This window comes from Tasmannia lanceolata, unplaced genomic scaffold, assembly GCF_043159265.1.
Source record: "Tasmannia lanceolata isolate RefF3 unplaced genomic scaffold, GAP_Taslan_0.1 ptg000012l, whole genome shotgun sequence".
Lineage (NCBI taxonomy): Eukaryota > Viridiplantae > Streptophyta > Magnoliopsida > Canellales > Winteraceae > Tasmannia > Tasmannia lanceolata.
In genome coordinates this window covers 716811-733090 of record NW_027518689.1, presented here as the reverse complement: position 1 = coordinate 733090, position 16280 = coordinate 716811, and the positions used below count along the sequence as shown (strand labels likewise).

The window sequence follows — 16280 nt, the reverse complement described above, 5'->3', positions numbered from 1 at the left end:
TTTGCATTTCAGCTTAATTGCAGAATTGCAACGACTAAACAATGAAATTTGAAGTTGAAGTAGACGGAGTAAAAGAGGCCCCACAGAAATCAAAGAAAAATAATAGATAACCAATCAGCAAACCAATAATACCAATTTCCATGATAAATGGCATGGCAACCACAGATTGAATGGTTTCTAAATAACCAATAAATGGTCTCAATTTTGCAAGTTGAATGAAATAGCAACAAATTTTATTGCATTCAAATTTTCAGTTTTTCTCACGAATTCCAAGATTAATTAAAAAAACGTTTTTCTATATCCTAACCTTCAAAACGTGTAGTAAACACTTTTCAAATCATACGTATACGAAAATTTGAGTAAAGAGATGACCAGTGCTCTATTATCAAAATTTTCTCCAAGGCCCTGTTGGACAATAGATTCAAATGATGCGGATATTAAAGCGTTGCTGGAAGGATTGAAGATATTCAGTGATTTCATAATTTAGTGTTGCGGTTGGAGGAGATTCGGTAAATTCTATCACTTGGGCTTCAGATAAATGTATGGAGCCATGGCGCTTAGCAAATATTTTATCGCAGATAAGAGATATTTGCAGACAGATTACCCTATTATTTTCCCATATCTCTGGTCAACTAATGACATAGCCAAAGTGTGGCTGGAGAGAGGGCGGGTAGGAGACAACATTCTACAGATACAATTTGTGTTTGTATGTGTTGTACGTATTTCTCTGTTAACTAGACTTTTGTCTACACATTAGCTTTTATCCTTTATTAAAATATGCCATTCAAGAACTCAACCATTTAAGAGCATTTGCCAAAAGATTTTCGTTGATAGAGCTACCTTTAGGTTTTTGAGAATTTCTCTTTATTAGCATGCAATGAAACAATACTCCCAACATTAAATATTTTCTTGGCCAACAAACAACGACCAATGATATATAACTTTTTTTGTCTGAATATGATGGGATGCAATCATTCATGATCAATTCTAAAACATCATCCGCGTCCCAAGAAATTGATGGCACTGACAAATTTAACTCCAAAGCAAATATAATGTTGAGATTGTTCGCGAGGGGGTCGGGACACCCTCCGTCATCAAAATGTCGAGATTTTTTGCAGCTACTTACAAAGAATACTTGGGCAGTGCAAGAGGTAAGTAAGTATTTGCCTACAGAAAGACCTACCTATGGCTACTTGCTTACATTTTTTATGAAATTACAACTTAATTCAATCATACAACTTCAGCTTGAATTCAAAGAGACCCACACTCCAAAGAGATAAATGAGTGCAGTTTTCAATAGTCAAGTAGCAAGAGAACCCAAAAGCAGATGTGGCATAGGACCACAATCATAAACACAAATTACAACTCAAGAAATTATGATGTCATTAATATCTACACAGGTGTGAAGCATGAAAAAGGCTCAACAATAACCATTCACAAAATCAACCATGCTGGGTGTTGGGATAGCAATACAAGGGGGGAAAAACTTTCTCAAGGATGTTAGGGATAAAAGGGTCATACTACCATACCTCTGCCTAAATCTATTTGTTCACGTTTCCATGTTGCCTGCTCTCTTAAAACTTTTATGAGTTCGTAGGTTGTAGAAGATTTCCCCCCAACACCACTATTGCCAGGAACTCCTCTTATAGAATTCCCTTTGTTGAAAGGAGGATTTACTTTTGTGTCACCTGCACCAAACAAAAGAGTTAGCCAAACTATACATAACAAGATTATGCTTTGCTAGACATTAAAGAAGTGACATTGTTTTGTAAATAATGGTTACTCAACAGAATACTTTCCCATACACCTGGATTGAGTTTTATAGAGTTTTTATATTATAATATTTCAGGATATAGTTCTAGTAGGTCATTAATTCTTTTTTTTAATAGCAATCCATAACTCATGTTATGATTAGAGATATATTTATACTAAACTTTTTTTACTAAATAGGCATGATCACGCGTGGAAATTTGATTCTAACCTGAGCACCCTTGAAAACCCCACAATCTGGTATAAAATAGTTGTACTCCAAACACTAGTTTCTCAAAGATATGAGTACTATTTATCTTATACGCAGCCTCGACTCAAATTAGGAGTGTTAATGTAAAGGGAATGGAAGAAAACAGCTTAGAGAAATAACAAAAGCCAAGGAAAATACGTGTTGATACATATCCATTATCCAAGTCCTCCCAAATACTTCTCAAAGTATTATAATACTCAATAATGGATTTATTTCTTTGTGGCAACATTAAAATATTCTTGTAGAGTTCGAAACCCCATAATTATTTTTATCAGATGAATAAGTCTCCACTAAGATGAGAGAGCACCGCTTAAGATGGTTTGGGAATATCCAACGTAGGCCTTTGGATACTCAAGTGAGAAGAAGTGACTCATGCCAAGTTGGAGTAAAAAGAGGTAGGGGCAGACCGAAAACAACTTGGGTAGAAATAGTGAGGAAAGATTTGATGACTAGGAACATAAAAGAGAACATGACCTTGGATATGAGGGAATGGAAGAAAATGGTCCATGTAGACGAACCCAACTAGTGTCAGGATTAGACCTAGTCTATTTGAGCCAAGTTGATTCTTTCACCTTCTTCATGAAAATTTTTTAAAGGATTCATTAGCCAACCCTAACTAGTTTGGGACAAAGGCTTAGTTGAGTTGAGTAGAGAATAAGTCTCCACTATGTCCAAACTTCCTTTGTTGTGCCTAGGAATATCATGTTGGCACTGACTTGTAGTACCATGCTATTCCACAATCAAATCATGATCATATAGTTCTCCCTTAACCAATCTTCATATGGACTATCAGATTCATCTAACATTTCTCAGTTAAAAAACTTTAACTTAGCTCTTGCACACAATGCTACCTTCATACACTTAGGGCACATTTGGCTACCATGATTTTTTTATTTATTTTTTTTCATGATAAATCGGGGGTTTCCAGGTGGAGATGAGGGCGAAGTGGCTAAAAATCAGGAAACAAAATATGGGAAACTGGTGCCTCCGGTGATGAGAAGCGCAAAAAATCATGAAACAGTCAATCGGATTTTGAGTAGAGTTTTTATTTTCCTGATTTTTTTACCGCTTCTCATCACCGAAGGCGGAGACACCAGTTTCCTATTTTTTGTTTCATGATTTTTAGCCACTTCACCCTCATCTCCACTTGGAAACCCCCAACTTATCATGAAAAAAAAAATCACGGTAGCCAAACATGCCCTTAGCCAGCAGGAGATAATTCGGGCCATTCAACTTCAGGGATGTGAGTTGTCTTGCTAGCATCTCCATAACATTGGGTATGCTAGATTCACTTCTCCCCATGAGTGTAAATCATGTAAAGGCCAGCAACTGATCTGAACAATCACATTGCAAGTAGATCACACAACTAGGGCAACAACATTTCAAATTCAATAACCATTCAAAAAAAAAAAACCATTTCAAATTCAATAGAGCAGAAAGAGATCTACGCAAACAGAGTAGCAGGGAAATCACAAAAAAATCTGGCCAGCACATATAAATGGGCGGCAACTTTAAAGTCTACATACAGTGGAGCAATCTAGTGCTCACGAACACAGCAGAAAGAGCTCCAAACAAACGAGGCAACAAGTGGATCATACAAGCAACACGAACAAAAGAAAGGTATTCTTCAGGCCACGTAAAAAGCATGAAGGCCACAAAGACTCCAATTCCATCCATACGGCAGCGTACAGCCTATAGCCTGCACATAGAAACTCCACAAAAAAGGTCTTTCCACTTACTTTCCTCAAATATGCCAGCATCCAGTTATTTAGATCACATTTCCTCCTTAATACAGTACCAATGAGGAAACTCTTTAGTAGTAGACACGATCAAGGATTTCTAAGAGAGAGAGAGAGAGAGGAGGGGGGATTGTTGGGGAATTTGTGGATCAGATAATTGTACCTACACAATGTTAAAGAACCCAAGCCAAGGAAAAAAGAGAAGAGAAGAGAATAAAGGCTGGAGTTGTCGGGCCATTCATGCCCTTAGCCAGCAGGAGATAATTCGGGCCATTCAACTTCAGGGATGTGAGTTGTCTTGCTAGCATCTCCATAACATTGGGTATGCTAGATTCACTTCTCCCCATGAGTGTAAATCATGTAAAGGCCAGCAACTGATCCGAACAATCACATTGCAAGTAGATCACACAACTAGGGCAACAACATTTCAAATTCAATAACCATTCAAAAAAAAAAACCATTTCAAATTCAATAGAGCAGAAAGAGATCTACGCAAACAGAGTAGCAGGGAAATCACAAAAAAATCTGGCCAGCACATATAAATGGGCAGCGACTTTAAAGTCTACATACAGTGGAGCAATCTAGTGCTCACGAACACAGCAGAAAGAGCTCCAAACAAACGAGGCAACAAGTGGATCATACAAGCAACACGAACAAAAGAAAGGTATTCTTCAGGCCACGTAAACAGCATGAAGGCCACAAAGACTCGAATTCCATCCATACGGCAGCATACAGCCTATAGCCTGCACATAGAAACTCCACAAAAAAGGTCTTTCCACTTACTTTCCTCGAATATGGCAGCATCCAGTTATTTAGATCACATTTCCTCCTTAATACAGTACCAAAGAGGAAACTCTTTAGTGGTAGACACGATGGAGGATTTCTGAGAGAGAGAGAGAGAGAGAGAGAGAGGGAGAGAGCGAGGGGGTTGTTGGGGAATTTGTGGATCAGATAATTGTACGGACACAATGTTAAAGAACCCAAGCCAAGGAAAAAAGAGAAGAGAATAAAGGCTGGAGAAGGGAGTTTGTATTTAAAGTGCATACCCCACAACTCCTATAATCATCATCAACATATATATATATATATATATATATATATATATATATATATATATATATATATATATATACACACATCCATATATATATGAGAAAAGTGTAGCTACACATACGTGTAGCTAACTTAACTACACCGACGGCTTAAAATACAGTGGGCCCCACATTGTTTGCGTGATGCAAACCATTCATTTGATGGGCCCTCACATAGATAGGGTGTGCCAAAAAAATCAGCTCCATAGGATCATCCCAACTCTACGATTTATTAGAGGCAAAAATGGGTTGGGATGATCCTATGGAGCTGATTTTTTGGGCACACCCTATCAATGTGAGGACCTATCAAATGAATGGTTTGGATCACCCAAACAATGTGGGCCCACTGTATTTTAAGCTGTCGGTGTAGCTAAGTTAGCTACACGTATGTGTAGCTACACTTCTCTCTCTCTCTCTCTCTCTCTCTCTCTCTCTCTCTATATATATATATATATATATATATATATATATATATATATATATATATATATATGTATGTATCAGGTTTTGAGAGCCATTTGTGGCGTACTCCACAAGGCTAAGCGATTCAAAATGCCTCAAAATGCAGGTTAAAAAGGAGGGAGGCCAGTGAAGTGAAGCCCCAGGTCTTAAGGCATACTACGCCCCACAGGTACATCAATTTACGAAACCGGTACTTGATTGTTTTTCACCTTTTTCATTTTTTCCTTGTTTCACTTAAGCCTCCTTTAAACTTTAAGGGGTCTCTTATATGACTCATTCCATCATTCTAAATCACCTATTTGGTGATTTTGAAGAGAGAGAAAATGTTAGGGAGAGTTTTTTCAAAGTTATTGTTTGCTTGATTACTCACCAACCGCTCAACAAAATCAAGATTCCCCACTTCCAGTGGATTTCTGCCATTGCAAGGAAACTAATAGCGGCGGAGTTGGTTATTGATCACTCCTTCAAAGATGAATAGAAATCCCTAGTCCCATTGTTATTCCTTTTCTACGCCCATTCCTATGGTCGGTAACTTAGATGATGGGTTGACACTATGTTTTGTTAGATCAGATTAATTTGTTCGGTCTGTTTTGACTGCTGCCAAGAACAGTTAGGAACGCGTAGGAAAGCTGGCAATGCAAACACTTACTTATTCTAGGATGCATCATTTGGAAAATGACCCCTTTAGCTGTGTCTATTTGGTGGGGAATCTGGAAAGAGAAAAACAAGCATACCTTTCAAGAGGAAAGTAATTCAGTAAAATCGGTTGTGTTGAAGATAAAAACAGTGGTTATCAGAGAAGTGAAAGGAAATTTTCAAAAAAAAAGAGAGAGAGAGAGAGAAGCAAAAGGAGGCATTCCTCAGCATATGAAGGCCGACCAAACGAAGCTCACACAAGCAGGAATAGCTAGCATGAATAGGCACACAAGAAGTAGAGTATTGGCTTTAGTAAGTGTAGAAGATGTAGGCACAGGTCCATTGGTAGCCGGTAGTAGGAGCTGAAGTATTGTCAAGCCCCCCTATTAGCCCTATTAATGTCATGCCCCTCTCACGTAAGTTCAAGTAGCTACAACTTACTAATAGGGCACTCCCAGTGAAACAAAGATTTCAGTGGATATTCCCATGACATTGTTGAAAAATTGGGAGGAATTAATGTATGCAAGAGGAACTAAAAAAGAAGACCAAATCCCTATGGAAACCTCACCCACCCACCCCAACGACCACCACCAAAAAAAAAATTATCAAAATGAATTTTGACGGTTGCTCCCTTGCACCCTTGGCAACACCACCAAAGGGTATTGGGGGTTTAGAGACATCAATGGTGATATAATCGTAGCATATTCAAGTCCCATTGGACGAGCAGATTCGGTAAAGGCGGAGGTAAGAACAATTCTAATAGGCATCTGAGTTCTTAAGATTAAATTAAGATAACATTACACATTGAAGGATATTCATCCAACATCATCTCATCCTTGTGTTTGACAAGATGGGGCTGTGTGCGAACTATGGACATGATAAGTTTGCAAAATCAAGGGTGACAAGGGAGTCATTGTATTACAAGCATTTGTAACCAATGGATATAACTTTGTACTTTTCATTTTATCAATTAAGTTATCCTTTGATTTGAATTGCGAGGATTTTTATTAAAAGACAAGGAGAGAAGATCCAGAAGGACCGAGCTGGTCAATACATGGTAAAAAGAAGAATACTATTCAAAGAGAGAGAGAGAGAGAGAGAGAGAGAGGAGAAGAAGAAGAATGCAATAAAAGCTATATGTCAAGGTGGAAGTAAGTCAAAAATCTTCAAACTTTCCCCAGCCACCCCCGATCGGGCTAGTCCATCGGCATCTGTATTTGTCAATCTCCTGACATGCTGAAATAAAATAGTTGAACCCACCATGAACCCGCCACTCGATCATGAATCTCGTGTAACCAATAGGCACATATCCAAGGATGGGGATGGGTTCCACTTCCGTCAAGCCAACGGATGACGTTAAGGGAGTCCCCTTCTACAATCAACCTGTCTAAATCCCTGGTTTCTGTTATTCTGATACCCTGGAATATCGCTCTCACCTCCACGCCGTTGGGTCCCGTGACTCTCTCACCTCTTTAATGAAGGTATACTTTTTAAAAAAAAGATATTTGGTTGGAATTGAAGCACATATTTTTTTCCTAGGTTTTTTTCCACCTAGGGTTTGCAGTAACTTGTTATATATTTTATTTTTTTATAAAAATCAGAAAACCTGTGAGGCTTACGCATCGCCTCAGACCTCCACCTCTTAAACAATCGATATTATATATCTATATCTATATGTAAACACACACATGCACGCACTAATCACTCCAGATGCCCATGACTTGCTACAACTACAGGTAAAGTGATGACATGGAGGCTGTCAACTATGACTGCAACCTTCATAAAGAAGTACAAAGAGCCATGTTAAAAAGCAATGAATAGTGTAAGAAAGGAGATGATTTGTCTAAAGGGGCATAAAATATGTGTCATTAACCAATTTTCAACAGCCATGTATGACCATTTCATAGGTGAATCAAAGATACCAAGTCCTACTCATAATACTACCATTGAACAGGCATGAAAGAAACAAAATAAATGCAATGAAAGCAAGCAAATAAAAGATCAGCATAATGTAGTGAAAATTACAAGCAACAAAATAAAAGGAGCGCCTCCAAGACACAGGTATTAACCCCAAACAAAACAAGATAACAATGGAAGTGCAGTTCTGCTGGCGGATAAAACGGACTCACGTTGTGCTGCCTTTGGTTTCTCTTTGGAATAATCCTTGCTAATGGTTGACCCACCTTTGCTTTGTTTACCCTTTGGTACAGGCTTGGCAAGTGACACCTTCACATTTACCTGCAAAATGGCAAGCATAATAAGTAATTTTATGCAAAGTTTGATTACAATCAACATTGCAAGTTCACATAACCATAAAAAACCTTGGATCCCTCATGAATCAGCTCTTCCTTGTTGAATGATTCAATGCATGCAAGAGCAGACTCGCGAGTAGTGTAATTAACAAAGGCAAAGTCTTTTCTCCTAGCTGATTGAATATTCCGTGCGAGGACAACTCTCTCTATCTCTCCGAACTTTTTGAAATATTTTTTCAAATTCTTTTCATCCCAAGATGATGGTATACCCTCTGCATAAACTGATTTAACCTGCAAGGGGCATGCAAGTTTCATTACCAACAAAAACAGGATAACCTGTCTCAAAAAAGGTTCTGCAAAATAAGAAAAGTAGGTAACTTTAGATACCAGCTTAAAAGCCTCTGCATATTAAACCAACACAAGTAACCAGATTTTGGTTATGTTATTGTCAAGCAAATCATAAAACACGTAACCTCCATGCATAAGCTCCACATATACACAATATATCATCAGAAAAGGGAAAATTGAGAAATTCTCACTTTGTATGTATACATAAATAGAACACACGCATATATGAGCATGCACACAAAGCAACTAGGATAAAAACCTTTAGCATCTCTTCTTCATCTGGATCATTCAGAGGTTCGGCCCAGGCAACTTTGATATTTAGGTCCTTGCCAAAAACATCCTTCTTCTGAAGTTTCTTGTAAGCATTTTGTGCATCTCTGTTAGTTTCAAGTTCAAGAAATGCAAACCCACGATTAATGTCAGGATCATTGGGATCAGTCATAACTGTAACAGCAGCAATATTCTCGATCCCAATTTCCTGTAGCAACTTAATGACCTGCTCAGATCAAAAAATTCTATCTTAGAAACATAAATACATATAAATATATTTTATAAAAACTTGTTGAAAGGAAAACAATGCTTACATCTTCCTTCTTCCATTTTTTGTCTATGTTACCAAGAAATATTGTGTCGTTGCCCTCAAGAGCTGCTGCTGCACATTGCTTTCCACAAACCTTACATTAAATATAAAAAAATAAGTCAATCATTCAAAAAACAATAAGTCTAGTTACAAAAAGGATATATTATTTGCAAAAAAAAAAGTGATACCAGTCAAATAAATAAGCAAAGTTGCTCTCTATTTTGAATATCATGCAGACAGATAAAAGCCAATGTTGTGATAAATTAAATGAAACTATTTTTTCAATGAATGACAGTACATCACTATGGACTATAAGCAGTTCTTGAAGTGCTACAGATCCAAGTATTTTTTTTTTTTGAATGGCAAATAGAATTCATTAGAAAAACAGAGACCAAGAAGGACTCTGAACAGATTACAACCTAAAATATGACAGAAATTTTACAATCAAAACTAGGGGGGAAGAAAATCAAACAACTCGAGGCTTTCTTTGTGGACCCCTTCTCTCGCTAGGCTATCCGCTTCACCATTGGCCGAACTCCTAACATGCTTAAATGAGATTCATGCCATCCCAATCTACCTAGAATTTCATCAAAATAGGCCGCAAATCTCCAAGGCACCGCCTTTGACCCCGAAGCCATCTAACAACGTTGAGGGAGTCCCCTTCCACCACCACCTTATTCATATCTACATTCTAGAGCAACTTAAAGCCCTGATGGATTGCGTGAACCTCCGCCTCATTTGCATCTGCTACTCCAATTGGGCCTCTAAAGGCCCAAATCACCACCCCTTCTTCCTTCCTCAACAAGCCTCCTACACAGGATGGCCCAGGATTTCCCGTACTCAATCCATCAAAATTCAATTTTAGCATTCCATGAGCAGGAGGGGCCCAAACCTCCATCACTTTGGGATCATTTATGTTCCCCCCCACCACACACACACACACACACACATCTCTCTCCAACCATGCCATAGATCATAAGCATATACAAATCTAAAGCATGGTAATATTTTCACCCAAAATATAGTTAAAGCAATGACTTTATTAAAAATAAACCGTGCTCCCTGAGTAAAACCCTTAAAGATCCTAGCATTTCTCTCTTTCCATAGAACCCAAATAGTAGCTACGAAGGACACCTGCCATAGGATCTTCCCTTTTCCCTACCATGGTGACATCGCCCAACTTTCAAATAGTTCCAAGAGTTTTTCAGAAAACGCTTACAAATCCAATAGTCTTAAATCATGTCTCACGGTCCAAGAAACCCGTCTTATTTTCAGAACAGTCCCAAGTATCCTACCATCCAAATCTATAGCAGCAATTACCTGCAGTCCACCCCAACCCCCATCTGATCACCATAAATAGACTGTTTTTACAGCCTACACAGTCCACCTTCAATCCTACAGTCCAGATTGTTCTAAAACAGTCTCAAACAGTCCACCTTATTGCACTTATGACCTATTATCTATCCCTTATAAAAATGTTCTCTATATTTTTTATTTTTTTTGAATGATTATAAAAACTCTATTACCCCAAACTCACCTATTAAATCCAAATAACTTTACCTTACCTACGCTGCCGTGATAAAAGCAGCATAAAATGTTCCTTAACCAGTCCTACACCTTGGTATCATAACCTAGGTTTTTCTTCCCTATTGCAGCTAGAAGCAAAAGAGCTTACCAAGGGAGACTCATTGAAAGTGAGAAAGAAGAATAACTCTCAAAGCTGGTCCAGGGGCCGGACCGCAAGGAGATGAACTTGAGGGAGACAAGACCCCACCCCCCACCCCACAGTTTTAAATCTCGGCCGAAGTACCGAAATTTCTGAAATTTCGGATTTCGGTCCAGACCAACATCGAAAGTATATGGATTCAGTGTCGGTCCAGATTTCGGCCGAATTTCAGATTTGACAAAATTTCTACCAAAATTTCACAAATTGGGAGATAGACTAGCTAATAGTGCGGCAGATAGACTAGCTCGGGATAGTGTTGGGCGGCAAGGGCTACAATTTTTTTACTTCCTCCCCCCTTGATGATTATGCACTTCCATTCATGTCTTTGATGTATCCCCTTTTGGGTTTCTGTTTGAGTCGTTTGACCATCTCGGTCTTTTTTCTTGAATGAAATTGGTGCCATTCAAAAAAAAATCCCAAATTTCTGCCGAAATTTTCAAAAAAAACCGAAATACTTTTTTTACATAATTTCGGCTGAAACTGAATTTTTCAATTTCGGTTGTGGCCGAAACCGACATTTCAATCCTTGCACCCCCTTCCCCCTTTCCTCCACCCCCAAAAAAAATGCCGGGCAAGAAGTAGCTAAAGAGCATGAAGATGTTGACGGACAGAAACATGATGACATTAAGGAAGCCATCAAAAGGTGACTAAAACACTAGAAACAGGGACTACCCGAGCTAACAATGGAGACAGGAAAACTTTCCGTCCAAGTCCCATTCTTTGATCATAGTCTTTCTAAAGATGGAAATCAGGAGCAACTCCCAACACTAGAGCAACACCTAGGGCTACTTGAGTAAGGAATCAAGCACCAACTGTTAACTTGAGTAATGAAGCGTGCGAGATGCTCAGATCTCGCACGAGATCAATGAGAGTATATTGACTCCATGGAGGATAGTAAATGCTCCTGACTTTGGTCACTGGCGACATCGATAAACTATTCGTCGATTGGCAGGCTCCCATGGAGTACTCCGACTGGAATGACATGACAGACGGTTGAAGTGTCAGATTTGTCCTGATAAAACAAGTATGGCGGAGGAATCTAGCAAGGCATCGACATACATTGGGGAAACCACCAAATACCCTTCGGAACGAGATGAAGGTACATCTTAAACGTTAGGGTTTTTTTTATTGGCTACATCTTAAATGTAAGTACTTCCCACATGATTTCTATGATGAGCCATATAAATAGATCTTCATGTTTCAGCAAGGTAACCTGCCAATCACTGAGTATATGTGCAAGTTTGATGAGCGGTCAACCTTTTCCCGCTCCAAGATTGAGTTGAGATCTGAAATCCACAAGAAGATGGCTGCAATGCGTATCTGTGATCCTAATGTGATTCAGGCTCAGCAGTCTTAGTCATTAGATTCAATTATTTAATATTGGAGTTGTGTTATTTGTTTTCTTTTATATAGAATTTTCTTTAGATTTAGTGACATTTATTTAGTCCAAATGTGGGGATGTCTGCTTTAGTCTATGGCCTACTCATACCCATTACCCATGGCTCATTAGTCAAGCCCAAACATCACTACCACTTAAGTGACAAGAAGAAAGAAAATACGAAATGGGTAGGGATGGAGTGGGGACGCCCGGTCCAGCAAGAATTGGAGGAGTCCTAAGAAACTCGAGTGGTGATGTTAATTGGGCCTTTTCAGGTCCTCTTGGGTGGCGAATGCAAGGGAGGCGGAGGTTAGAGCCGTCTACCAGGGTATAAATTGCCTGGATAAGGATTGCATGGGTGGGTTATTGTGCAAGGAGACTCTATGAATGTCATTCGGTGGCTTAAAGATCAGTTGGCCCCTCTTTCGAGATTTGCCCGGTTCTTTGATGAGATTCAAGACCGGGTGGAAAGGTCGTCAATCATAATTAAACACACCGGAAGGGCCGCTAACACTGTGACTGACATGCTGGCTAGGGATGGAGTGCGGAAGAAGGGGCTGGAGATGTTTGATTTTCTTCCTCCTCAATATTTGTCTTTTTCATTTTATTGTATCTCTTTGCTTTCTTTGTGGCTTCTCTATGTTCTTTCTGGTTGATCATCTCGGTCTTCCCTTTCATATTTGAATGAAATTGCAACCATTCAAAACAAAAGAAGGAAAATACAAGCTTACTATTTTTGTAAGTATGAAGTTACTTTTTTATTTTTATTGTTTCTCTTGTACTTTCCGGAGTGGTCCTCCTCGGCCCCCTCCCTTTTCTAATGAAATCATTCTACCATTTCAAAAAAAAAAAGTACGAAGTTACTTTTTTTTGAAATGGTGATTTGAGCAGGTCATTAAGTTTGTCCAACTTTGAAACAACGAGGTAGTGTCTCCTCCTTTAGCTTAACGAGGTAAAGAAATTCTCCACATATGACAAAGAGTTGTACACGATGATCCATACCCTATGCCATTAAAGACACTACCTCATACACAAGGAGTTTGTCCTGTACTCGGATCAACAAGCGCTTCGCTACTTGAATTATTAGAAGAAGCACAGTCATCATCATGGTAAGTGGGTAGAGTTTCTACAAGAGTGCACATCCGCAATAAAGCATAGAGCGAGAGTGGAGAACAAAGTAATTGATATACTAAGTCATGTGGTGTATATCTTACGCTCCAAACCTGCACATGTGATTGGTTTCGACCAATTGCAGAAAGAGTATCCTAAATTCGTAATTGCAAATATTTTGGTGCAATTATGCTGACATTGTTGTAGGACAACAGAACGGCGCCTCGAGCAATAGTCTTCACCATAGGTATCTCTTTAAGTATGTTTATATAAGTCTTCTAGACAATTCACTTAGAGATAAAATGGTTTGGAAGTTGCATTCTAGAGGTGTTGCAAGAAGTATTGGCCGTGATAAGACCATAGTCATGGTGGAAGATCGATTCTATTGGCCCTGTCTAAAGAATGATGTAGCGAGGATCATCAAGCACTGTCACACATGCTAGCTAGCTAAGGGAAACATGCAAACTGGCTAAGGGAGGGTAGCATAACATAGGCCTATAAACGCAACTACCAACTCCACATAAGCGTTAGCAAGATCTTAGCATAAAATTTGTCCTTGGTAGAACATCATTCTATGTTGCTGTTGGTAGATCAATTCTCAATGATAACACAATTTATACAATGCAGTAAGACAGCAGATGTGCATACTTCCAACATCATCATTAAAAAAAGTGGTGGACTACATAGCCTTCCTAAGACTATTGTGTCTGATCGGGATGTGAAATTCACCAGCTATTTTTGAAAGGCTTTGTGGAAGCCAGGGTTTCAAAATGCGGACGCGGGTCTAAACGCGGCCAAAGAAAATCCTAGTTGACTTGGCACGATGCGGTCGCATACTCGGTTGACGCAGCTTAGTACTTCGCTGAGGTGATCATAATTCAGGAGAGTCAAAAGGAGTTTTGATCGACATTGTAGGGCAAAACACGGACTCAGATAAGAGCACGGCCATGGTAAAAGGGAGTCGACTCAGGGGAGTCCGCGGTGACATGGGGGAGTATTGATAGTATCTTGGAAGGTCCTCATCACAAAGTGAAACCAAGTATTTCCCGTGACAGAATTCGCTTAAAGTCTTCACTGATAATTAATCCCTAAGAATAATTCAATTAAAAAACAGAATGGATAGAAAAGAATAAGAAAGGTATACCTTTACTTTGGCGAATTCAGAGACGGCTCTCTTTGCATCCGCGGCCGAAGCATATCTGAGAAATGCATAACCCTTATTCTTCCCTGTCTGAACATTCATCATAAGCCTAATCTCCACAACTTCCCCAACCTTTTCAAACACCTTACGAATATCGCCCTCCTTCGCATCCTTATCCAAACCCCCAATAAAAATCTCAGTCTTTCTCCGGCGTCGTCGCTCTGACACGCCCATCTCCTCATCGCGAGTGATTGAAGAATTGGCATTTTTGGAAGTGGTAGTGTTTTTATCAATTATGTTAGGGGTTTTTTTAACCAAAGAAGAGGTAGGGTTTTTCTCTACTTTTTGGGATGAAGGTTTTGGGGGTTTTTGTTCATCAACTTGTTTTTCTTTTTCCTTTGGAGGTGTTTCTGAAATTCCCTGGTCTGGTTTGGAAGTGGGAAGTAGAGGGCGTTTCTTTTTTACAATCTTCTTGACTATTTTGATTCTGGTTTTGGTTTTGGGGGCTGTGGTTTTGGGAATAGTGGTGGTATCAATTTGAGGGATGGTGGTTTTGAGAGGGGAGGTGGTGGTGGTGGCTTTGGTTTGTGGGGCGGGGGTTTTGGAAGCGGAGGTGGTGGTGGTATCAATTTTGGGGACTGTCGTTTTGGGAGAGGAGGTGGTGGTGATTTTGGTTTGGGGAACGGTGATTTTGGGAGGCGAGGTGGTGGTGGTGGTATCGATTTGAGGGAGTGTGGTTTTGGGAGAGGAAGTGGGGATGGTTTTGGTTTGGGGTTTGGAAGAGGAGGTGGTGGTGATATCAATTTCAGGGACTGTGGTTTTGGTAGATGAACTGGGTATGGTTTTGGTTTGGGGGAGGGTGGTTTTGGTTTTAGGAACGATTTTTCGGACGATTTTGATAATTTTCTTCTTCTTGGTGGTGGATGGAGGAACAGGACTCTTCGGCTTAGACGACATTTTGCAGAGAGAGAGAGAGAGAGAGAGAGTTTTTGTTCTTAATAGTTTTGTAAGTAGTATAGAATACAAGAGATTGGAGCCAGGGAAGAATGACAGTGGGGCATAACATAATGAAGTTAATAACGAAAGGCCCTCGAATTGATATTAGCACTTGCATTTTATTTTTTGAATTGCTTGATCTCGATTCAAAATCCAACGTCTAAGGAAAAAAGTAGGTTTTTTAAATGGGATTTGCTAGGGACCATTGTAAAAGGCATTTTGCGGGCTAGCTGTTGCATGCCACATATGTTCAGATTTTGTCTTATAAGTTTAATTCATCTGAGGTGGCTGCTCTCTCATGCAACAGGTAGCCCGCGACATGCCTAGTGCTGTCCTCGCTATCAAATCCGTTTTTAACTATAATGCCCGAATATAGAAAATAATAATAGCAAAAAAGGCAACAGAATGATGACGGAGAGATCAGAAATTCATTTACAGCAAACACATAAAATTAAAAAAAAATTCAATAAAAATTTCATTTCCGCTAGGGCGGAATCAAAATACCAGGGGCAATTTCAGGCATTTTTCCCCATTAGGCCCTGTTTGAATTGCTAAGAGAAACATTTACGGTAGAGTAAGAAATTTTCCGGAATATTTTTCCTTTCCAAACTTTCCCAGAAATTTCCTTCAATCCAAGCATGGCCTTGATTCTACCCAATATCAATTTAGCCTTCTTATTCCATTTTTTTTATTTCTTTGTACAAACTTTTCCCCCTTTTGAGCTCTCAGCTCTTTTCTAAAAACATACGAAAATAAGCCCTAACTAAAACCTCCTGTATAAAGCGGGTATAAAGCGGGCCA

At 39.2% G+C, this 16280-nt stretch overlaps 1 protein-coding gene across 1 annotated transcript in view; it reads right to left on the bottom strand.

Moving 5' to 3' along the window:
* Nucleotides 1-15469, bottom strand: part of LOC143887515 (uncharacterized) — a 32615-nt gene extending 17146 nt beyond the window's left edge. Inside the window, exons 1-6 of the mRNA XM_077391597.1 lie at nucleotides 14487-15469; nucleotides 9133-9222; nucleotides 8808-9044; nucleotides 8270-8491; nucleotides 8078-8186; nucleotides 1530-1688 (exon numbers count right to left, since the gene is read on the bottom strand). Of these exons, the coding sequence (XP_077247712.1) occupies nucleotides 1530-1688; nucleotides 8078-8186; nucleotides 8270-8491; nucleotides 8808-9044; nucleotides 9133-9222; nucleotides 14487-15440 (1771 nt within the window). The 5' untranslated portion in view covers nucleotides 15441-15469. The remainder of the gene's footprint in view (nucleotides 1-1529; nucleotides 1689-8077; nucleotides 8187-8269; nucleotides 8492-8807; nucleotides 9045-9132; nucleotides 9223-14486) is intronic.
* Between the last annotated feature and the right edge of the window lie 811 nt (nucleotides 15470-16280).